The sequence below is a fragment of the Osmerus mordax genome, chromosome 1, assembly GCF_038355195.1.
Source record: "Osmerus mordax isolate fOsmMor3 chromosome 1, fOsmMor3.pri, whole genome shotgun sequence".
In the NCBI taxonomy this organism is placed as follows: Eukaryota; Metazoa; Chordata; class Actinopteri; order Osmeriformes; family Osmeridae; genus Osmerus; species Osmerus mordax.
Genome location: NC_090050.1, coordinates 25,536,507 through 25,560,264, shown reverse-complemented (window position 1 = coordinate 25,560,264; position 23,758 = coordinate 25,536,507). Strand labels below are relative to the sequence as shown.

The 23,758-nt window shown below is 49.7% G+C and overlaps 1 protein-coding gene across 3 annotated transcripts in view; it reads left to right on the top strand.

Moving 5' to 3' along the window:
* LOC136946464 (membrane-associated guanylate kinase, WW and PDZ domain-containing protein 3) overlaps positions 1-20,160 on the top strand; it is an 83,390-nt gene extending 63,230 nt beyond the window's left edge. Inside the window, exons 9-22 of one of the 3 annotated variants that reach the window (XM_067240827.1) lie at positions 7,429-7,608; positions 8,752-9,375; positions 12,087-12,118; positions 12,505-12,703; positions 13,441-13,535; positions 13,805-13,997; positions 14,278-14,466; positions 15,948-16,133; positions 16,657-16,744; positions 16,971-17,076; positions 17,235-17,372; positions 17,631-17,769; positions 18,728-18,816; positions 19,182-19,254. In XM_067240827.1, coding sequence (XP_067096928.1) covers positions 7,429-7,608; positions 8,752-9,375; positions 12,087-12,118; positions 12,505-12,703; positions 13,441-13,535; positions 13,805-13,997; positions 14,278-14,466; positions 15,948-16,133; positions 16,657-16,744; positions 16,971-17,076; positions 17,235-17,372; positions 17,631-17,769; positions 18,728-18,777 — 2,219 coding nt within the window. In that variant the 3' untranslated portion in view covers positions 18,778-18,816; positions 19,182-19,254. Of the gene's footprint in view, positions 1-7,428; positions 7,609-8,751; positions 9,376-12,086; positions 12,119-12,504; positions 12,704-13,440; positions 13,536-13,804; positions 13,998-14,277; positions 14,467-15,947; positions 16,134-16,656; positions 16,745-16,970; positions 17,077-17,234; positions 17,373-17,630; positions 17,788-18,727; positions 18,817-19,181 lie in introns of all 3 variants that reach the window. The other 2 variants (XM_067240818.1, XM_067240811.1) reach the window with 2 other exon arrangements.
* Positions 20,161-23,758: the final 3,598 nt, after the last annotated feature.

Here is a 23,758-nt window from a genome sequence, read left to right as displayed (position 1 = left end):
ACAAAGAGAAAACTCTACAGGAAAACCCAGAAGTCCTCTTCATAGACTATGTCCAGCAAAAAGGAGGAAGAAAAAAGAACAACATTTTATTCTTCACTGATTCCATCTACATCTGGAAAGATACCTTGTGCAACAATTACACATACGTATCCAGTGAGGGCATCGGTTCAGGAGGCAGATTAAAGATTTGTAAAGATGAACACCTTGACAAGGATGACCCTCTGCTCACCATCACATACTACACCAAAGGAAAGGTCATGATCCAAGGAAATGAAGCCAACCTGGAGTCCTTTGAAGAGGCATTCCCCCTGTTAAAAGATGAGGTGGCCACCAAGAAGACCAATGTCTCCTCTAACAGTGAAGATGAGAGCCCGGAAGAGAACCCCACCACCTTCTCCATCTCGGCCCCTCCCACACCTGCCAGCTCCACCAATCAGTTCAAGGAGAGTATGGCCCTGCTGGAACTGGATTTTGCCGAGTTCAAAGAGCTGACCCAGGCCAGGCTGTCCAACCTCCCAGACAGTACTTTACAGCAGCTTAGAGAGGAGCTCCAGCAGCTCAAGAGGGACAACCAGGCCTCTGCATCTGACTTCAGAGGAAGTCTAGAGGCACTCAGACAGGAAAACAGTGTACTCCGTGCTCAGTTAACCAAAATAAAGGAAGATGCTGAGAAGAGAGAAAGGAGCTTCATCAGACAAGTCCAACACCTGACAGACAAACTCTCATCAATCCCCACAACAACAAGTACAGAGACACAGACTCTCCCTGCCAATGTCCCAAATCCTTGCCTTGATTCTGTCCCATCCTCACTAACCAGCACCCAGCCCAACAACACCCTGACACCTCCTGATACATCCACACACCCAGCTGCCAACGGCCAACCCTGCCCATCCCAGCTCACCTCCACTCCTGAAGAACAAGCCCCACAAGTGGTCCTGCTGGCCGATTCAAATGGGAAATTCTTGGACACAAGAAAACTTTTTCCAGGTAAAAAAGTGCTATCTAAACGCTGCAGCACCACAGGCCAGGCAATGAAGCTGCTGAAAAAGGAGACCCTCAAGAGCCCTCAGTGCCTGGTGATCCACACAGGAACAAACGACCTGCACAGCCTCCGAAAGGACACCGCTGAAGCAATAAAGAAGATGGCGGAGCAGGCCAGTATGGAGTTCCCTGATACCCGAATTGTGGTCTCCACTCTACTTCCTAGGACAGACACCCCCCCTCATGTCATCCATGATATTAATATGGAGGTCAGAAGAGGATGTTCCACCTTACCTAATGTCCACCTGGCCTTCCACCCAACCATTGGCACCTGGGACCTTTATGACGGACTCCATGTACACAAAGAGAAGGTGGGAATATTTGCAAAGACCCTCAAAGATGCAGCTCTGGGACGCAACCCCTCCACCCCCTCCCCTACTGGGAACTTCAGAGACCACCCTTCTCCTACCCATCACCACCCTAGAATCATCCCCCCTGCTGCGAGGAGACACAACAATCCAGCCTGGACATCCCACTCCCCACACAGCCACCACCTCACCACTGTGAGGCACAACCAGAGGAGACCACCTTCCCCCTCCCCAACTTCTGCCCACGGACCCCCTCCACACCCACAGCAGCAGAGCTATGCTGCAGCCCCTTGTCCCCCTCCACACCCACAGCAGCAAAGCCATGCTGCAGCCCCTTGTCCCCCTCCACATCCACAGCAGCGGAGCTATGCTGCAGCCCCTTGTCCCCCTCCACATCCACAGCAGCGGAGCTATGCTGCAGCCCCTTGTCCCCCTCCACATCCACAGCAGCAGAGCTATGCTGCAGCCCCTTGTCCCCCTCCACATCCACAGCAGCGGAGCTATGCTGCAGCCCCTTGTCCCCCTCCACATCCACAGCAGCGGAGCTATGCTGCAGCCCCTTGTCCCCCTCCACATCCACAGCAGCGGAGCTATGCTGCAGCCCCTTGTCCCCCTCCACATCCACAGCAGCAGAGCTATGCTGCAGCCCCTTGTCCCCCTCCACATCCACAGCAGCGGAGCTATGCTGCAGCCCCTTGTCCCCCTCCACATCCACAGCAGCAGAGCTATACTGCAGCCCCTTGTCCCCCTCCACATCCACAGCAGCGGAGCTATGCTACAGCTGTAGCCCAGGCTGCTGCCACAGCCCCTGCTACCTCTGAGCTGGGAGACATCAGGGAGATGCTGCACACCCTGTGCACCAGGCTTCTATCCAGCTAAGTTGTACTGTACACCTTCCCAGTTGACAAACAGAACAACATGGAACTATACTGTTTGTAGTCGTAGTAATAGAAATAGTAGTAACCCATACAGTGGTAATATTTGCAAAACAGTACACCTCCACAAAATACATTTATTATATAGTGTTGTTAATAGAGAAATAATTGTAGGTGTTTTAATTTGTCTCACTATCCAGGTTCATTTTGATTGTTTTCAAATGCGTTCATTTCATGTAAGTTGTTGGAATATACAGGGTCTTCACTCCTCAACCTTTGAGCTGAAGAGTGGAAACCCTGAATTTATGAACTCTATCAAAGATGTTGATATAATTGTGCTGACAGAAACATGGTGTCAAAATAATCTGCTCACTCACTGTCCCCCAGGATACAATGAAGTCATGGTGCCCTCTTTAAAACTAACTAAAATACGCAAGGGCAGAACATCGGGGGGGATCTTGGTGTGGTATAAAGAAGGTCTTTGCCATCATATCTCACCAGTTAAACAGGGTAAATCCTATATCTGGTTAAGGTTAGATCAAACCCTGGGCATCACTGATAGAGATCTATATCTCTGTGCTATTTATATACCCCCAATAGATTCTCCTTACTTTGAAGAAGACATTTTTGAAACTCTCCATTCCGAAATTACATATTTCCAAACCCAGGGAAACGTGCTCCTAATTGGAGATCTGAATGGACGGACAGGAACTGAGCCTGACATAATCGACCCACAGGGAAACAACCATGTGTTTGGTCAGTCTCCCCTGTTTACCACACCTACCATCACCCACCGGAATAACCTTGATTCTGTAATAAATCAAAGTGGCAAGGAGGTAGTGCATCTCTGTCGGGCCTTAGGCCTGTACATAGTTAATGGTAGGTTCAGAGGGGACTCTTTGGGGAGATTCACATACTCATCAGCTCTTGGGTCTAGTGTGGTAGACTATGCAATCACTGACATGGACCCCTCCACTATCAGTGCATTCACTGTCAGACAGCAATCCCCCCTCTCAGACCACAACCAAATAAATCTATTTTTTAAACTGTCAGGTCAACTGAGTGAAACAAAGAAGGAACCCAATAAACTGTATAAATTACATCCTACATACAGATGGGCCCCTGACAGTGGAGACAAGTTCATCATGGCCTTGAACTCACCTGATCTGATGAGTGACATATCAAAATATGACCAAAATCAATACGCCCCAACCAGAGATGGTGTAAACAAGGCCATTGATAATATAAATATGATATTTCACAAAGCAGCTATCAAAGCAGACCTTATCAAACACGGACGGAAACCAATTAAAAGGCAAAATACTGAAAAATGGTTTGATCAAGAATGTAAAACCATCAGAAAAGACCTAAGGAAAATAGCAAATGAAAAACACCGCCAACCAAAAAACCCAGCCCTACGCACTAGGTACAATGACATTTTAAACAAATATAAACGTACAATTAGAAACAAAAAACAAAACTATACCCAGATGAAACTTGAAGATATTGAGAACGCAATTAATCAAAATCAATTCTGGGATATGTGGAACAACTTCAACGCCAAAAAAACTCAAGCATTACCCATCCAAAATGGTGACATCTGGAGAGCACATTTTGAAAATCTGTACAAAGACATACCAATCAATCAAATGAATTCAGATCAATGTATTATACAAGAAAAACTCCAAACATTAGAAGAAACAATCAAAGACAACCAAAACCCCATTGATTTCCCAATTACTTGGGAAGAATTAACCCAACAAACAAAATCTCTCAAGTCAAGGAAAGCTTGTGGTCCAGACAGCATTACTAACGAAATGCTTAAATGCAGCACCCCAGAGATGCAGGGTGCAATGTTGAAGTTGTTCAACATCATTTTACAGTCAGGATGTTTTCCTGGCATCTGGTGCGAAGGGCTCATTTCCCCCATTCACAAGAATGGAGACAAATCAGACCCTAATAATTACCGTGGCATCTGTGTCAGCAGTTGTGTAGGTAAACTATTCTGTAGTATAATAAATAGAAGAATACTAGATTTCCTTGATGAACACACCATCTTGAGCAGAAATCAAATTGGTTTTGTCCCAAAACATCGAACCACCGATCATGTATATACCCTTCACAGCCTAATTAACAAACATGTACACCAAACAAAAAATGGTAAAATATTTGCTTGTTTTATTGACTTCAAAAAAGCTTTTGACTCTATTTGGCATGAAGGGCTCTACTATAGACTTCTACAGTGTGGTATAGGGGGCAAAACATATGACTTGGTTAAATCGATGTATTTGGAAAATAAATGTGCTGTCAAAATTGGGGATAAACAAACAGATTTCTTCACTCAAAGAAGGGGTGTTCGTCAGGGCTGTAATTTAAGTCCAACTTTATTTAATATATATATAAATGAACTTTCTGTCAAGCTAGATCAATGTACTGCTCCTGGCCTCTCCCTCATGGACAAAGAGGTGAAGTCTCTGTTTTATGCTGACGACCTTGTCTTACTGTCTCCCACCAAACAAGGACTACAACAACAGCTGGACATTGTTGAACAATACTGTCAAAACTGGGCCCTTGCAATAAATATGAAGAAAACTAATATCATGATATTTCAAAAACGTCCCAGATGCCAGGAAGAGAAATACCAGTTTATTATAAATAATCATGTAATTGAACATACTATGAGTTATAACTATCTTGGTTTAACCATAACAGCATCAGGGAGTTTCAACATGGCAGTCAATGCACTAAAAGAAAAAGCTCGAAGAGCCCTAAATGCAATTAGAAGAAAATTTTATAATTTGCAAATTCCAATTAAAATCTGGCTTAAAATATTTGATAGTGTGATCCAGCCCATTGCGCTGTATGGTAGTGAAGTATGGGGTCCACTCAGTCATCATAGCTATACCCGCTGGGACAAACACCCAACAGAATCTCTACATGCAGAATTCTGCAGATACATCTTACATGTTCACAGAAAGACGCCAACAAATGCATGTAGAGCAGAATTAGGCAGATACCCAATGATAATTAATATCCAAAAGAGAGCACTAAACTTCTTCAATCACCTTAAATCCAGCCCTCTAGACACCCTCCACTCCAAAGCCCTCCAAACCCAAGAGCTGAACCCAGATAAGAGTCCCCTATGTCAGTTGGTGCTGAGACTCACTGCCCCCACCCAGACACACCCTGACCAGTCTCACACCAACACTGCTTTCCAAACACCAATCAGAGTCAACCAAATTATAACACAATGTAAAGAAACCTACCTGGAACATTGGAAAGAAGAAACTAAAAGCCAAAGTCGATTAGAATGTTATCTAGCCTTAGAAAGAGATTATAAACTGGCAGAATATCTCTATACTGTCAGAGATAGAAAGCACAGACAGATCCTAACCAAGTACAGGCTCAGTGACCACCAATTGGCAATTGAAACAGGACGACACAAAAAATCATGGCAACCAAAAGAAAACAGAATATGTGGTCACTGTTCGACAGGTGAGGTTGAGACAGAGATGCACTTCCTCCTACAATGTGAAACATTCAGTGATATAAGAAATGATTACTGTAACAAACTCCACTCTGTAATATCAGATTTCAAAGGTCGTAGTGACCTCTCAAAGGTAAAAATCCTCCTAGGAGAAGGAGACAGGGCATACCTTGCTGCCCAGTATGTATCAGTATGCCACAACCTGAGAGACAGTGAGTGACCTAGACACACAAGGCACACACACAAAGCACACACACAAAATATACTATGTGTATGACTGACATGTGTATGTCTGTATATATGTATATATATATTACGTAATCAATCCTTTAATCTTTCAACTGAATTTGCCATGTTTGGTTGTTATAGTAATAGTTGTAATAGTATACCGATGTCCATAGTAATGATATGAATACTGTTTCTGTGGCTCCACCGTTGCTTTGGCAATATGAACATTTGTTCCTTAATGCTAATAAAGCCAATTGAATTGAATTGAATTGAATTGACAGAGAGAGACAGAGAGAGAGAGGGAGAGACAGAGAGAGAGAGAGAGACAGAGAGAGACAGTGATTTTCAGACTGCTGCTATGATGAAACCCAGCAAATTGACCTCAGGCAACATAAACTCCCGGTACAGTTTTTCAAGGCCAGAAAATCCCATATCCTGTCTCCAGTTTTCCCCAAAGAGTTAAGAGACACTGATGGGAACTAACGAGCCAATCACAAGGCTGTTCTTGTGCATGTGGGCTTTGATTGGCCAGGCAGACCAAGGAATAACTCTTTTTCACAATCTGTCCCATCTCCTCACTCCTCTCTTACCCTCTCTCTCTCTCTCTCTCCCTCCCTTTCTCTCCATCTCTCTCTCTACCTCTCTCTTACCCTAACTCTCTCCCTCCGTTTCTCTCCATCTCTCCCCCCCCCTCTCTCTCACGCGGGGTTCTACATAATGTTATTTTGTTTGTCGCCACGACAGCCAGATAAGACTGGGGATTCCATGTTGGGCTCATCAGCAAGTAGGAATAGGATTATGTAAATGGGGCTTTCCTGATCCATGGATGGGGACAGAAGGAATCCTGCATGTGTGTACGCCTGCCAGGGTGTGTGTGTGTAGGGTGTGTTTGCCTGCCAGGGTGTGTGTAGGGTGTGTGTGCCTGCCAGGGTGTGTGTAGGGTGTGTATGCCTGCCAGGGTGTGTGTGTGTAGGGTGTGTGTGCCTGCCAGGGTGTGTGTGTGTGTGTGCCTGCCAGGGTGTGTGTGTGTAGGGTGTGTGTGCATGCGTAGCATGTGTGTGCATGCGCGTACATGCGTGTGTGTGTGATGAAATCTCCTCAGCTCCCAGCTGGCTCTACATAAGGAGGAGCAGCAACAGTTCTGCTGCCCAGACGTCTCCTGGGGTGCTGATCTGGAGTCTTCCCTCACTGTTAAAGCCTTATACGTACTTTGTTCTGGAACTTTCCTTTGTTGCCAGGCAACTTGGGCTTCACGGATATTATTGGAGGGGGGATGGAGGGCGAGGGATGAGTGAGGGGAGGGCCGGGGGGGGAGGGAAGGAAGATGGGGGGAGGGGAAAAAGACTCCCTGTATAATTGAATGCTGGCCTGGTTTCTTCCTGTCAGGTGGAACATGAAATCTCTACGTATCTAACTCTCTTTCTTTCTCACACTCCTCCGTCTGTCCCTCTGCTTACCTCACGATCTGTTTCTCCCCCCCCCCCTCCAGGCCAGGCCTTCACCCCTGACCCCAGCCAGCTCCGGGGGGAGCTGTACCACACGACCCTGAGGAAGAGCTCCCAGGGGTTTGGCTTCACCATCATCGGAGGAGATCGCCACGACGAGTTCCTGCAGGTGAAGAACGTCCTCCCCGACGGCCCTGCTGCTCAAGATAACAAGATGGCGTCTGGTGAGTTCCCCTCCGAGCCTGCAGAGGCCACTGCGGTTAACACGTGTTATACCTTTAACACCTGTTATACCGTAAACACCTGTTTTATACAGCTCTGGAAAAAATGGGGACCACTTCACCATTTTCTTTCTTTTCCAAAAACGTTGAGAAGGAACATTTTGAGTGAGGAACAGAAGGGTTCACTTTAAGAGGCCACAGCAAGGTGAACCCTTCTTATCCTCACACACAACTTTCTTTCTCAATATTTTTGGACAGGAAAGAAAACGTTGCAGTGGTCTCATCAATTTCTCCTGTATATTATATATACCTGGGTGAATACTCGATTCTGATTGGCTGCAGGGTGTCCATTATTTTCTGATAATGTACACCTACTAAGTAATTCCAGTGAAACTGTCTGTTCACTGTTCTAAATGAATGCACTGGCTACACAGTAGGAGCCTGTGTCTAAAATCAGTAACCAGTAGCAACAAATACCCTCCATCTTGTTATTCTGTATCTGATCTTCCTGCTGCACATTCTGTATTCAAGTGTGTGTGTAGGTTTCCTTTACATTTCACCCTAAAAGCCATCTATAACACACACACGCACTTTTCACCATGCAGTAATGATGTGTCTGAGAGCAGCGTATGTTTAGGTCTGGAGGAGGGGGTGGCATGCAGGCAGAGGAGAAGAGGGAGTGGGGAGAGGAGGGGGTGAGGGGAGGAGGAGAGGAGGGGTTGGGGGGAGGAGGAGAGGAGGGGGTGAGGGGAGGAGAGGAGGGGGTGGGGGGAGGAGGAGAGGAGGGGGTGAGGGGAGGAGGAGAGGAGGGGGTGAGGGGAGGAGGAGAGGAGGGGGAGGAGGAGAGGAGGGAGTGGGGGGAGGAGGAGAAGAAGGGGTGGGGGGAGGAGATGAAAGACGAGGGAAGATAGGAGTAGAGGAGGAGGGCACAAGCTGCTGTGTGTGATGGAGAGAGGGAACAGGGCGTTCATGATGAGGAAGATCAAGTCAAAGCTTCCTGTCCGAATCCTGCTTCCTCCACAGAGAAGGTCCTGAATGTCTTCATATTCAGTCTTCATATCTCCTCCTTCATATTCGGTATTTAATAGGAATGTCTTCTTCTTCCTGCTCTCCCTCGTTCTCCTCACCCTTCCCTCCCCCCTCCAGGTGATGTGATCGTAGAGATCAACGGTACGTGTGTCCTGGGTAAGACCCACCCAGAGGTGGTCTTGATGTTCCAGTCCATCCCCGTCAACCAGTACGTGGACATGGTGCTCTGCAGAGGCTACCCTCTGCCCCCGGACGTGGACCTGACCAGCGACGACCCCCCGCCCCCGCCCCCTCCAGCCCCGGGCCTCCAGGGGGGCGATGTGGTGACGGCTGTGCCCCTCCTCAACGGCCAGCCTCTCCTGGTGGAGGGAGAGGCCTTGCACGGCTCCTCCCAGGAGCTCCACTACGTGACTACCGACGCCAGCGGCCGTCCCGTGGTGGCCGCCCTGCCCGGCGGGGGGCGCCAGGCCGAGGCTGCGGGGGCCATGCTGCAGCCAGAGCTGGTCAGCGTGCCCCTCATGAAGGGGCCGGGGGGGTTTGGATTTGCCATCGCAGACTGCCCCCTGGGCCAGAAGGTGAAGATGATCCTGGATGCACAGTGGTGCCGCGGACTGCTGAAGGGGGACGTCATCAAGGAGGTGGAACGCCACAACGTGCAGGCACTCAGCCACGCACAGGTGGTGGACATCCTGAAGGAGCTGCCCGTGGGGAGGGAGGTCAACCTGCTGGTGCTGAGAGGAGGTGAGGGGGGGAGGTCAACCTGCTGGTGCTGAGAGGAGGTGAGGGGGGGAGGTCAACCTGCTGGTGCTGAGAGGAGGTGAGGGGGGGAGGTCAACCTGCTGGTGCTGAGAGGAGGTGAGGGGGGGAGGTCAACCTGCTGGTGCTGAGAGGAGGTGAGGGGGGGAGGTCAACCTGCTGGTGCTGAGAGGAGGTGAGGGGGGGAGGTCAACCTGCTGGTGCTGAGAGGAGGTGAGGGGGGAGAAAGAAGGTGGTGCTGAGAGGAGGTGAGGGGGGAGAGAAGGTGGTGGACATCCTGAAGGAACTGTCATTAGGGAGTTTCTTCAGGATGTACCTTGACTATGGGCAGAAGGGGAGGGGATACCGTTACCATAGAAACAAGAGGAGTAGACAGCAGTACGTGTTCTACTTGTGTTCTTCTGAGTGTTCCGTGGCTTCTCTCTGGGAACAGGAAGTGGGAGGAAAGAATGATCTCTGCTGCTGTACAATACAACATCATTTTTTTCGAATGGTTTCTATCAAGGTGAATGTCTTCCCCTCTCTCCATCTCTTTTCCCCTCTCTCCACCTCTCTCTCTCCACCTCTCTCTCCACCTCTCTCCCTCTCCACCTCTCTCTCCATTTCTCTTCCCCTCTCTCCATCTCTCTTCCCCTCTCTCCACCTCTCTCTCCCTCTCTCTCCACCTCTCTCTTCCCCTCTCTCCACCTCTCTCTCCCTCTCTCTCCACCTCTCTCTCCCTCTCTCCACCTGCTTTTCTCTGCATGATTGTTTTTCCATAGTAGAATTATTACATTCTAGCGGTGGGTTCCAGTCTCCTGATCCCAGTAATGATAGAGATGTTAGAGGAGAGAGATTCACCCTGACCATCACAATGCGGAGACACATATACACACACACACATATACGCACGTACACACACACCCGTACCACTACTCCTGTTAGTGTCTGCAGTCAGCCAGGGCTCTCAGTGAGGGGAACTGCATGCTGCTGCTGCCGCCTGAGCGGGGGAGGAGGGGGGAGGGAGTGGGGAGAGAGGGAGTGGGGAGGAGGGGAGCACCCTTCTAATGTCTCCCTCATCCATCTCCCTCGCCCGGGGGCAGACAGCAACACATGAGGATGAGGCCTGGATCTGCTTTGATCATCCTGACAGCACCAGGGGGGAGGAGGAGGCCGTTCACCATCACAGCCCTATTAACTACCGGAGATAATCAGGGTGTGGCCCTTAGTGTTGGGGTCCTCCAGGCGGACAGCTCCACAGCCACGTCCCCCCCCCCCCACACACACACACACACACACACACACACACACACACACAGCTCAACCCTGGGTAAGGGGGGCAGGGTTCAGCCCTCCAGTTGAGTAGCTAATGGCAGATTAAACCCTAGTTTGATACGACTCTTTGGCTTGGAGGGTGGAGGAGGGCAGGGGCTGGGGGGGGGGAACAGGAGGAGAAGAGCAGATGAGATGGTGAACAGAGAGGGAGGGATGCAGGGATGGAGAGAGAGAGACAGACACAGAGAGACAGACAGAGATGGATGCAGGAAGGGAGAGGAGGTGTCCTGGGTCCTCCAGTGTGCCCATGCTTGATAATCATGCCAATTCCTGGGTGTGTGGTTGACCATGCAGGCCTGGTCTCTCTGCCACAGCATGCTCTGTTAACCCTGTGTTCTCCTTTCTGCCCCAGGGGCTCTGCAGGGTGTGTGTGTGCGTGTGTTTGCGTGTATAGCCTGAGCTGTTGCAACAGTACGTGAGCCAGGATGTGTGTGGGGATGTGCTGTACAGTTACATGAGGAGAAAGAGCAGGATTGATCATTGGATTTTATGCATGAATTTCTCTGCTTCTCTCTCACCCTCTCTTTTTCCCTCCATCTCTCTTTCTCTCTCCTCAAGTCTGTCCATGAGTTCCCACGTACATGTGCTATTCATCTTTAATAACCCAGAGATGTATGTTCACTGATGGAGCCGCTCCGCTGATGTTTCAACCCCCTGGAGTTCCTTTCATCACAGCTTGGTTTTTTTTGTCTGCTTCCCATCTGTCCAGCGCTCTCTCTGTGAGGCGGCGCCCTCTGCTGGATGGGATGCCAGTGTGCTCTCACCCAATTTAGGGAGATTTAGCAACTTTTCACTTTCCCTAGCGACTAGCAACAAATGTAGCGACTTTCCATCTGTTTTTGTTGTTGAGCAGCAGCAAAATAACCTTTTACTGCTTTGTGAATGTCATCACATTTGTCTTTCTTAGTGCTCTAGCGTTTCCAGTGTAGAAGTAAGCTATATTTATCCTTGTTGTCATAGCCACTATGTCTATACGTAAGAACATCTAAAGGTTGACTCAATATATAACGACATTGCGTAATATTTTATACATTTCAGACCGTTGCTAGTTATTCTAGTTAAAGAAATAGGGTGTCAGTTTTCTTGTATGTTTCCCCATGTCTAATCAATAAACAATCTATCTAATCAAACAACAATTTGCTGAATTTAACCTTGTCTGTTGTCTGCTCACAACCAGTTAGTCATGTGGGTAGCAAGCTAGCTAAAGTTAACCAAAATGTTAGATTGCCTCTGTTTCCATAACCCATGTTTCCCTCCTTTCATGATGATGTGAGGAATCAAATGTTCAGTGATGGTGGAGATTGTTGTCCGGTTAGTTTCTTGTGAAATCGTTCCATATATACACGATGTGTTAATTCCTGTTTTCCGTCTGGTCTCTGCAGGTCATACCTCTCCTGTTAAGAGCCTCAAACCTGTGAGTCTAGAGTTATATTCCTTCTCCCTCTCCTCTCCTTTCTTCCTCTTCTCCTCCTCTTCCTCCTCCTCCCAAAGACCTTTTTCTTTCAGTTGATACCCCACCTCAGCATCTAATTACATGTTTTGAAACAGAAGCTTTAGATTTGAATGTTGATTTAATTTCAGCATGCCTCCTTTTGTTTGTTGTGAAAGGTGTTAATTTCTCTCATTCAGCGTTTATCTTCTCAGGTGATTGTTTGGGGTAGGGGGGTTAATGTGTTGAAGCGTGGAATGGCTGGGGGTGGAAGCAGGGCTGTGTGTGCGTGTGCTCTAACTGGCTAATCTGCATGAGGGGGTGTGTATCTACTGTATGTGTTCTAACTGTCTGATGTGTGTGTGTGTCAGAAGCAGGAGATGACAGCTAGCACCCAGAGTCTGGACTGTCTCCCTGACTCCGCCCCCCAGCCCCTCCCCTACCACGCCCTCACGCTAGGCTCCGCCCCCCAGCCCCTCCCCTACCACGCCCTCACGCTAGGCTCCGCCTCCCCCAAGAGGGAGGCTACAGAGATGTACCTCAAGTCCCGTGCCCTGCTGGAGAGCAAGCGTGAGTAGACACATGTGGACAGGTGGGAAGGTAGACAGGTACACATGTAGACAGGTGGGCAGGTAGACAGGTAAACATGTAGACAGGTGGGCAGGTACACATGTGGACAGGTAGACAGGTACACGTGTAGACAGGTGGGCAGGTAGACAGGTACACATGTAGACAGGTGGGCAGGTAGACAGGTACACATATAGACAGGTGGGCAGGTAGACAGGTGGGCAAGAAGACAGGTACACATGTAGACAGGTAGACAGGTGGGCAGGTAGACAGGTACACATGTAGACAGGTGGGCAGGTAGACAGGTACACATGTAGACAGGTGGGCAGGTGGGCAGGTAGACAGGTACACATGTAGACAGGTACACATGTAGACAGGTGGGCAGATAGACAGACAGGTACACATGTAGACAGGTGGGCAGATAGACAGACAGGTACACATGTAGACAGGTGGGCAGATAGACAGACAGGTACACATGTAGACAGGTGGGCAGATAGACAGACAGGTACACATGTAGACAGGTGGGCAGGTAAACAGACAGGTACACATGTAGACAGGTGGGCAGATAGACAGACAGGTACACATGTTTTATTGATTAACTGGTTGGTGGCTGTCTGACTAAATCATTGTGATAATCTGATCAATTTAAATGACTGTGACCTACTCAGCAATGTTGTCTCTGTATGATCGGTCCTCAAGCGGGCTGTCTGACCCCTGTCTGACCCCTGACCTGTGTGCAGAACCCTTCACCAGAGACCTGGATGTGTTCATCAAGAGAGACCAGGAGACGGGCTTCGGCTTCCGTGTCCTGGGAGGAGAGGGGCCGGAACAGCCAGTAAGATCCTCCAGGAACACTGCTGCTGGAATGGAGCATTTATGTTTCTATGGTTACTGTGTCGACATCTTCCCAGACGAGCACACCATCTGACCAAGCACCCATTGACTTCCTGTCTCCTCTGACTTCCTGTCTCCTCTGACTTCCTGTCTCCTCTGACTTCCTGTCTCCTCTGACTTCCTGTCTCCTCTGACTTCCTGTGTTCTCTGACTTCTGGTCACCTGATTTCCTTTCACCTCTCACTTCCTGTCCCCTCCCCCCTGTGCCAGGTGTACATCGGTGCCATCATTGCCATGGGAGCAGCAGAGAAGGACGGGCGTCTGAGAGCAGGAGACGAGCTGATCGGTATCGATGGCATCATGGTGAAGGGACGCTCCCACAAGCAGGTGCTCGATCTGATGACCAACGCTGCTCGCAACGGACAGGTGCTGCTCACCGTCCGCAGGAAGGTCATCTACAGAGGTCAGCACACACACACATACACCCGCATATACAAACTCACACATACACACACATACACCCGCACATACACACACATACACCCGCATATACACACACATACACACATACACCCACATATACAAACTCACACATACACACACACACACATCCGCATATACACACACACACACATACACTCGCATATACACACACATACACCCGCCTATACACACACACACTCATATACGGTGATGTCCAGAGGTCAGTCCTCCAGTAGCGCGTCAGGCTGTGTGTGTTCCAGATGCCACGGAGGAGGAGGCCTTCCAGAGCCTGTCCCCAGCACTGGTCAACGGCTCCCCCCGCCTGCCCCGCCTGCAGACGCCCTTCAGTGGCTTGGACCAGTCCTCCTTCGACATCACGCTGCACCGCAGGGACAGCGAGGGCTTCGGATTTGTCATTCTCACCTCCAAGAGCCGCCCCCCGCTGGGAGGTGAGAGCTGCGCCCCTTCCCTGCGTGTGTGACATCATCCCCCTCATCTCCTTCCCTGCGTGTGTGACATCATCACCCTCATCTCCTTCCCTGCGTGTGTGACATCATCACCCTCATCTCCTTCCCTGCGTGTGTGACATCATCCCCCTCATCTCCTTCCCTGCGTGTGTGACATCATCCCCCTCATCTCCTTCCCTGCGTGTGTGACATCATCCCCCTCATCTCCTTCCCTGCGTGTGTGACATCATCACCCTCATCTCCTTCCCTGCGTGTGTGACATCATCACCCTCATCTCCTTCCCTGCGTGTGTGACATCATCACCCTCATCTCCTTCCCTGCGTGTGTGACATCATCACCCTCATCTCCTTCCCTGCGTGTGTGACATCATCACCCTCATCTCCTTCCCTGCGTGTGTGACATCATCACCCTCATCTCCTTCCCTGCGTGTGTGACATCATCCCCCTCATCTCCTTCCCTGCGTGTGTGACATCATCCCCCTCATCTCCTTCCCTGCGTGTGTGACATCATCACCCTCATCTCCTTCCCTGCGTGTGTGACATCATCACCCTCATCTCCTTCCCTGCGTGTGTGACATCATCACCCTCATCTCCTTCCCTGCGTGTGTGACATCATCACCCTCATCTCCTTCCCTGCGTGTGTGACATCATCACCCTCATCTCCATCCCTGTGTATGTGACATCATCACCCTCATCTCCTTCCCTGCGTGTGTGACATCATCACCCTCATCTCCTTCCCTGCGTGTGTGACATCATCACCCTCATCTCCTTCCCTGCGTGTGTGACATCATCCCCCTCATCTCCTTCCCTGCGTGTGTGACATCATCACCCTCATCTCCTTCCCTGCGTGTGTGACATCATCACCCTCATCTCCTTCCCTGCGTGTGTGACATCATCACCCTCATCTCCTTCCCTGCGTGTGTGACATCATCACCCTCATCTCCTTCCCTGCGTGTGTGACATCATCACCCTCATCTCCATCCCTGTGTGTGTGACATCATCACCCTCATCTCCTTCCCTGTGTGTGTGACATCATCCTCCTCATCTCCTTCCCTGCGTGTGTAACATCATCCCCCTCATCTCCATCCCTGCGTGTGTGACATCATCACCCTCATCTCCTTCCCTGCGTGTGTGACATCATCACCCTCATCTCCTTCCCTGCGTGTGTGACATCATCACCCTCATCTCCTTCCCTGCGTGTGTGACATCATCCCCCTCATCTCCTTCCCTGCGTGTGTGACATCATCACCCTCATCTCCTTCCCTGCGTGTGTGACATCATCACCCTCATCTCCTTCCCTGCGTGTGTGACATCATCCCCCTCATCTCCTTCCCTGCGTGTGTGACATCATCCCCCTCATCTCCTTCCCTGTGTGTGTGACATCATCCCCCTCATCTCCTTCCCTGCATTCTAGAATCTAGTCTGATTGTATGCATCTCCCTCTGTGTGTGTGTGTGTGCGCAGTGATCCCTCACAAGATTGGCCGCATCATCGAGGGCAGCCCGGCAGAGCGCTGCGGCGTGCTGAACGTGGGAGACCGCATCTCAGCCGTGAACGGGCGCTCCATCATCGAGCTGTCACACAACGACATTGTGCTGCTCATCAAGGAGGCGGGCCTCTGTGTCACACTCACCGTGGTGCCCGAGGACGGTGAGGAGGAGGGAGAGGGGGAGAGGGAGGGGGAGGGGGACAGGGAGGGGGAAAGGGAAGTGGGAGGAGGAGGAGGATGGCGAGGGAGAGAGAGATGGAAAGGGTGTATACATGCTGATGGTTAGTGTTAGTGTGTACATGCTGATGGTTAGTGTTAGTGTGTACATGCTGATGGTTAGTGTTAGTGTGTACATGCTGATGGTTAGTGTTAGTGTGTACATGCTGATGGTTAGTGTTAGTGTGTACATGCTGATGGTTAGTGTGTACATGCTGATGGTTAGTGTTAGTGTGTACATGCTGATGGTTAGTGTTAGTGTGTACATGCTGATGGTTAGTGTTAGTGTGTACATGCTGATGGTTAGTGTTAGTGTGTACATGCTGATGGTTAGTGTTAGTGTGTACATGCTGATGGTTAGTGTTAGTGTGTACATGCTGATGGTTAGTGTTAGTGTGTACATGCTGATGGTTAGTGTTAGTGTGTACATGCTGATGGTTAGTGTGTGTGTGTGTTTGTGTGTTTCAGAGTACAAGGGTCCCCCCTCAGGAGCCAGCTCAGCTAAGCAGAGCCCCGCCCCCCAGCACAGGACCCTGTCTGCCCAGCAGGACGAGCAGTAAGACCTGTGTGTGTGTGTGTGTGTGTGTGTGTGTGTGTGTGTGTGTGTGTGTGTGTGTGTACATTATATGTTGTGTGTGAATTTACGGTGTGTGTGTGTAGATCATGTGCGAGTGTGTTTAACTTAAGTGAGTGTGCACATGATTGAGTGTGTGTGTGTAAGTAGGTGTGTAACAGCGCTGTGTGAGTGTGTGATTGCTAAGTAACAGCGCTGTGTGTTCCAGTTTCAACTTGGACCTGGAGGAGAACAGAGAGGAAGTCAGCTGGTCAGAATACAAGACACTTCCTGTGGGCGACCAAGGAACACTGTGTGTTACAGGCCCCAAACAGGCAAGCACTCCCTCCCTCCCTATCACTCTGGTACAAATCTAGGACCGCATTAATGTGTGTGTGTGTACGTGTGTGTATGTACGTGTGTATGTGTGTGTGTGTGTGTTTGGTTATGTGTGTGTGTATGTACGTGTGTGTTGGTGTGTGTGTGTGAGCAGGACTGCCTGACGGTGGAGCTGGACCGGGGAGAGAGGGGGTTTGGGTTCAGCCTGCGCGGGGGGACAGAGTACAACATGGGGCTGTACATCCTGCGCCTGGCGGAGGACGGGCCGGCCCAGCTGGACGGCAGGATCAGAGTGAGTCTGACGCTGTGGAGGGGTGCTGTGTGTGGTGTGAGTTTGTATGAGTGTGTGTTGGTGTGTGTGTGTCGGTGTTGGTGTGTGTAAGATGTTGATGTGTGTGTTAAGTGTATGTGTTTGTTAGGTGTGTGTGTGTGTGCACCCAGATTAGAGCTTTGTAGAGTAACAACAGCATTTACATGAAGACACTTTGTCTTTTGGTGTTTCATTCATGTTATTCTTGAGTAATCAAGATGCCTGTGTGTGTGTGTGCAGGTGGGGGACCAGATAGTGGAGATCAACGGGGAGCCCACCCAGGGCATCTCTCACACCCGGGCCATAGAGCTGATCCAGGCTGGGGGCAGTAAGGTTCTGCTGCTCCTCTGCCCCGGGGCAGGCCTGGCACAGGACAGCAGTGAGTCTGCACTTCCTTGTACACCTCATATTCACTTCCTGGTACACCTCACTCACTTCCTGGTACACCTCACTCACTTCCTGGTACACCTCACTCACTTCCTGGTACACCTCACACTCGCTACCTGGTACACCTCAATCATGTCCTGGTACACCTCACACTCACTTCCTGGTACACCTGACTCACTTCCTGGTACACCTCAGTCACTTCCTTGTACACCTCACACTCACTTCCTGGTACACCTCAGTCACTTCCTGGTACACCTCACACTCACTTTCTGGTACACCTCACTCACTTCCTGGTACACCTCACACTCACTTCCTGGTACACCTCACTCACTTCCTGGTACACCTCACACTCACTTCCTGGTACACCTCACTCACTTCCTGGTACACCTCACACTCACTTCCTGGTACACCTCACACTCACTTCCTGGTACACCTCACTCACTTCCTGGTACACCTTGCGATCTAAATATTTTTTTTATGGACACCAACATGGACCAGTTAACTGAATGGACGAACACAATTAGCCAAACACTGCTAGTAAGTGGATTACACTGGGTATAAATGTGGATAACAATTCAGCTGTCAATTGCTTACATGAGTTAATAGAGATTTCAATTTGTCTGCAGGTCCATTCTGCTGTAGCTTTTAAGGATAATCACTCCATTCATTCATAATCGTTGACTCAACCTACAGTTGTGTTTTTGAATAAATTAGAATGAGTGGGGGTTCCTGGCTGTCTCTAACAGCTTTACTGTGGGACTTTTCAATTTTCTCTTTCTGTCTATCACTCTCTTCCTCTATATGTCTAATTCTAATTTCCGGCCCCCTCTCTTTCCCTTCCCCTTTCTCTCCCCCACTCTCTCTCCCTTCCTTTTCACATCCTCTCTCTCTTTCTCCGCCTCACCCCTCCCCCCTTCTCTCTCTCTCCCTCCCCCCTCTCCCTCCTGCAGGCAGCACAGGCTCGTCTGGGTGCTATTTCTCCACTGAGCACCAGTACTGACCGCCTGGCTGCTCTCACCACTCTGCCCTCTCCTCCCCGGTAAACCCCTCCTCCTTTTCTTCTGACACTGTCTTTCTATCCCTGACCCTGTATCCGACCCTGTATCCGACCCTGTATCTGACCCTGTATCTGACCCTGTATCTGACCTTGACCCTGTATCTGACCCTGTATCCGACCCTGTATCTGACCCTGTATCTGACCCTGTATCTGACCTTGACCCTGTATCTGACCCTGTATCCGACCCTGTATCTGACCCTGACCCTGTATCTGACCCTGATCCTGTATCTGACCCTGACCCTGTATCTGACCCTGTATCTGACCCTGATCCTGTATCTAACCCTGATTCTGATCCTGACCCTGATTCTGATCCTGACCCTGTCTCTGACCCCCTGTCCTGGTTCCAGGTCTGCGGACACCGACCGCTATTTCACCTGCCAGTTCGCCCAGAGACACGCCTCCCCTCCTCTCTCCTCTCCACGCCAGCTCCACCATCTCAGGTTCCTCTGCCCCCCCGGCCCCCCGCCCCCACACCAGCAGGGGCCCAGGGGAGGGGGGCAGGGAGCAGGGGGACCAGCCGGAAGACAGTCCGCCCCCCAGCAGCCTCTCTACCCACCGTCAGGAACCCAGACGCCCAAAGACAGCAGGGGAGACACAGTCCCTCCCCAAAGCCAAAGAGCGCTCAAACAGTCCCAAAAAACACGAGAGGAGTAAACAGGAAGTGGAACGAAGCAAGACAAACAGGAAGTTCCACCCACAGAAAGAAAGCAGGTCCCCCAGCCCCAGGAAGGCACCTGTAGCTGGACAGGAAGTGGCAAGCAGTTATCAGCAGGCAGACAGACCACAAAGGCAGCAGAGGAAGGATGCCAGCGGAGAGGGCTTTAAAGAAAAGAAGTCCGCTAAACGAGGGGATGCCAGGGGCAGGAGCTGTCGGGGGGGCGAGGCTGCCTCTGAGCTGGTCGCTAGCAGCGAGAGGACCGGGGCCGAGGCCCGGCGTGACTCTCCCAGGGAGAAGCAGGGGGGAGGGGGGGGGGAGGCAGGCACAAGGGCTTCTGAGGGGAGGAGCCAAGCCAGCAAAGACCCGGGTCGGGAGGTCAGGAAAGCAGAGACTGGCGAAAGAGAGGAGAGGAGCGGGAGGGAAAGCAAGACCTCCTCTAAAGAGGAGCGGAGCAGAGAGGAGGCTGCGGCCCCCTCCCCTCGCAGCTCCCAGGGGCCTCCTAACCCCCCCGACCCCAGGGCCCCCCTGAGCCCTGGCCCCTGGAGAGTGCCCTGCTCTGCCAGGATCCTGTCCCACGCCGAGGCACTGAGGGACCCGCTCTGACAGACCTCCACACACGGCCCAACAAAAAAACAAACCTACAACTGTGTTTTTCTTCATTTTAGAGTGCTGGTGATTTTTTTGGGGTGGTGGGGTGGGGTGATGGGCTGGGGTGGTGGGATGGGGTGGCTGTTTTGACTTGAAGCTCCTCCGGTCTTCTGTGTCCTCAATGTTCCTGTGCAGGACTTGGGTCTTACCTCTTTGACAGTGCATCTGCATGTAGCACAACTGCTCTCTCTCAACTCTTTTTCTTAAATCTCTTTTCTTTTCCCCGTCTGTCAGCGCAGGGCCATAGTCAGACTAACTCTTCCTGATGTGAATATGTGCCAATGTGGGGATGTCGACTATAGACAGCCAGACCTCAGCTGTTACGATGCAACCTTCCCATATGCAACTGAGGACAGGAGCCCTGCCTCCGACCTGCTCCGAGGTGTCTGGGTTCAGAGGGGTTAGCCCCCCACCCGCACCAGTGTCTTTGCTCAGCTGCATGCCACGTCCACGCATCTTCTGTTTTTTCTTGCACACTTCCATTCAGCGGCACAGTGGACGCCTGCTCCTGCTTGTAGATAGATAACTATGATGACCATGTGACCATCTGTCCACGCAGGGCTGAGCCCAGACACCAGTCCTACCCAGGATTTTAGACTGTTCTAAGACTATTGTAGAGACAATTCTTTCTTGTTATAAAATATATCAATACAGAAGACCAGAAGCTTGTGGTTTGAGATATTGTTTACCACGTGTACGATTACCTTATGTGTAATTTATTTAAATTCTAGATTAATATGTGTATCTGTAGCCGTACTGAAACACTCCACATTTTGCTCTAGATCTCAGAGGTCGGTTGGGACCGATCTTCTCATGTATCCTAGTTCCTTCCTAGTAACTTCCATGGGTCTTCACACAAATTGACATGTGTTTACTAGAAGTTTGCCATCGCTCAAAATATGTGTTTATTGTGGACAAAAATGTGAGAATTGTCATATTTTACAGAATTTAACAGTTTTGGTGTTTTACCGGTCTGTTTAAATGCACTACACACTTTCCTGCGTAGCGTTCTAGGACCACTATGACATGTGACTGCTCAGAGAGTCTGATCTCTACAGCTGGGTGGGGTCTGACCTCTACAGCTGGGTGGGGTCTGATCTCTACAGCTGGGTGGGGTCTGACCTCTACAGCTGGGTGGAGTCTGATCTCTACAGCTGGGTGGGGTCTGATCTCTACAGCTGGGTGGGGTCTGATCTCTACAGCTGGGTGGGGTCTGACCTCTACAGCTGGGTGGGGTCTGACCTCTACAGCTGGGTGGGGTCTGATCTCTACAGCTGGGTGGGGTCTGATCTCTACAGTTTGTTGCATCACATGACTCTGCCATTGTTGTTGTTGTTGTTGTTGTTTACTGAAGATGTGCTGTTACAAGACAGATACTAGTTCATTGATTAGAACCCTCAGTAATGCTATGTTTTAGGGTTTAGGGTGTGATGCGCTGGTCTGACGAGGGCTGAGGTTGCCATGGGGGAAGCTCAGGGATGTGATAAAGCAGCACTACCAGGCGGGGGGGGCTTGTTTAGAGAGATGCTGCTGCAGGCCTGGGTGGGGCTGAGTGCCACCGTGGGTCTGGTCAACAGAGATGCCTCTGCTCTAAACACAGAATCAACCGGCCAATAAGCAGGCACTGAATAATACATGAGCCAAGACCAGACCAGCCAGATTATGGTGTTTCATCAAGGTCCAGACCAGCCAGATTATGGTGTTTCATCAAGGTCCAGACCAGCCAGATTATGGTGTTTCATCAGGGTCCAGACCAGCCAGATCATGGTGTTTCATCAAGGTCCAGACCAGCCAGATTATGGTGTTTCATCAAGGTCCAGACCAGCCAGATCATGGTGTTTCATCAGGGTTCAGACCAGCCAGATTATGGTGTTTCATCAGGGTCCAGACCAGCCAGATTATGGTGTTTCATCAGGGTTCATACCAGCCAGATTATGGTGTTTCATCAGGGTTCAGACCAGCCAGATTATGGTGTTTCATCAGGGTTCAGACCAGCCAGATCATATATTTACTCCTCTTCTTCTCTCACTCCTGCCTGTGTTGGAACCATATACTGTCTCTGTATCATAATGTGGCCTTGCATTCCTTCATTAGACAACTCCTTCTCCCTGTCTCTCTACATTTTGTTGGTAAAGTAGATGTAAATGTTTGTATATTGTACAGCACATTTATAAATACTTGCCGAGTCTTTCGGGGGAATAATAGAGATATATACAAAACCGCTCCATTATTTTTTTATGTAAAAAACCCCCCAAAAGAATATTTAAAAGGGATGAAAAGCAGATGACCTCAACATGGTGTTTTGTTCATGCACTGACTAATAAAGTTTTACTGAAAACAACTGCATGTAGTATGTGGTTTGTTCTCAGGTGATAGGATAGATATGGTATAACTAAAAACAAACATGGATACACATTTAACCTTACAGTATTCATTTGCTAGAACTACATGACAGTTTTACAAAGGAAGACGTACAACCTGCTGTTACCATGGCAGAGCTCGTTGTCATGGCAGCCAGTAGCCTTGGTGATAGTCCCAGAGGCTGTCCCGGTTCTTGTTGGTGTTGATCCGGGCAGGACGGCTGTCTTGGTAACCAGCCCTGTTCTGAGGTAGCCATGAAACAGATGACTGTCTTCGTGCAAGACTGTCTTATAAGATAGCTGCTTTTAATGTGGGACTGTTTTTTTCAGACATAACCTACCGTGCATTTCTCTTAATAAAGAAATAGAATCTTAATGTCCTGCTCTGTACATGATCTGTTTCTTTATTTTTTAACATTTTGTTCATAACTGCTGAAATGAAACTTTCTATATGACATTTTCGGTTAGAAAATTCTCAACGTTATCTCTGTTTACACGCTTAGCTTTTAATTAATATTTCCTGCCTCAGGGCTTAAAATGAAGACTTTACACAAGTGCACAGTCTCTCAACAGTCAGATGAACTCACATGCAGACAATGGCCTTAATTAATATCTAATTTAATTATTATCTAATTTTATTATTTCAAGTTTAGACTTGTCGTAGCACGAATCAGCAGTTTGCTGCCTCAGACAGACATAGCAGCCAAGTCCAAACAGTGTTTCCTACCGGATCATCTGTCTGTTAGAGACAGACTGCGTGTCCCTGTGACGCGACCTTCCCAAGCACCGGAGGAGGTGAGGCAGGGTCGGACTCTGACCAGCAACGCGTCTGCACATTTACACATTTATTCATTTAGCAGATGCTTTTATCCAAAGCGACTTACAAGAAAGAGCTTTACAAAAAGTACATAGGTCAATGACCATAAGCAACGAGATAGCCCCAAAAACATTGCTGGCAGCCAAAACATGAAGCTTGTCATCCATGGTAACCGAAAGGTTTCTGTCAGAGGATGAAGGGGTCAATGTTGCAGATCCCAGGGTGATTGAGAGATCGTGGCATCGTGGGAGATGGAGGGTTTGGCCAAGATGATAAGTTGTTCTTAGAGAGAAAGTTAGACAGTTGATTAGATACAGCACATTCAATTGTTTTTTAAAAGGGTAGCAGTGATACTGGTCTGTAGTTCTGGAGGACGGCAGGGTTAAGGGAGGGTTTTTTGAGTAGGTCTGCAACACTGCCATCTCACCAGAGGGAGCTATA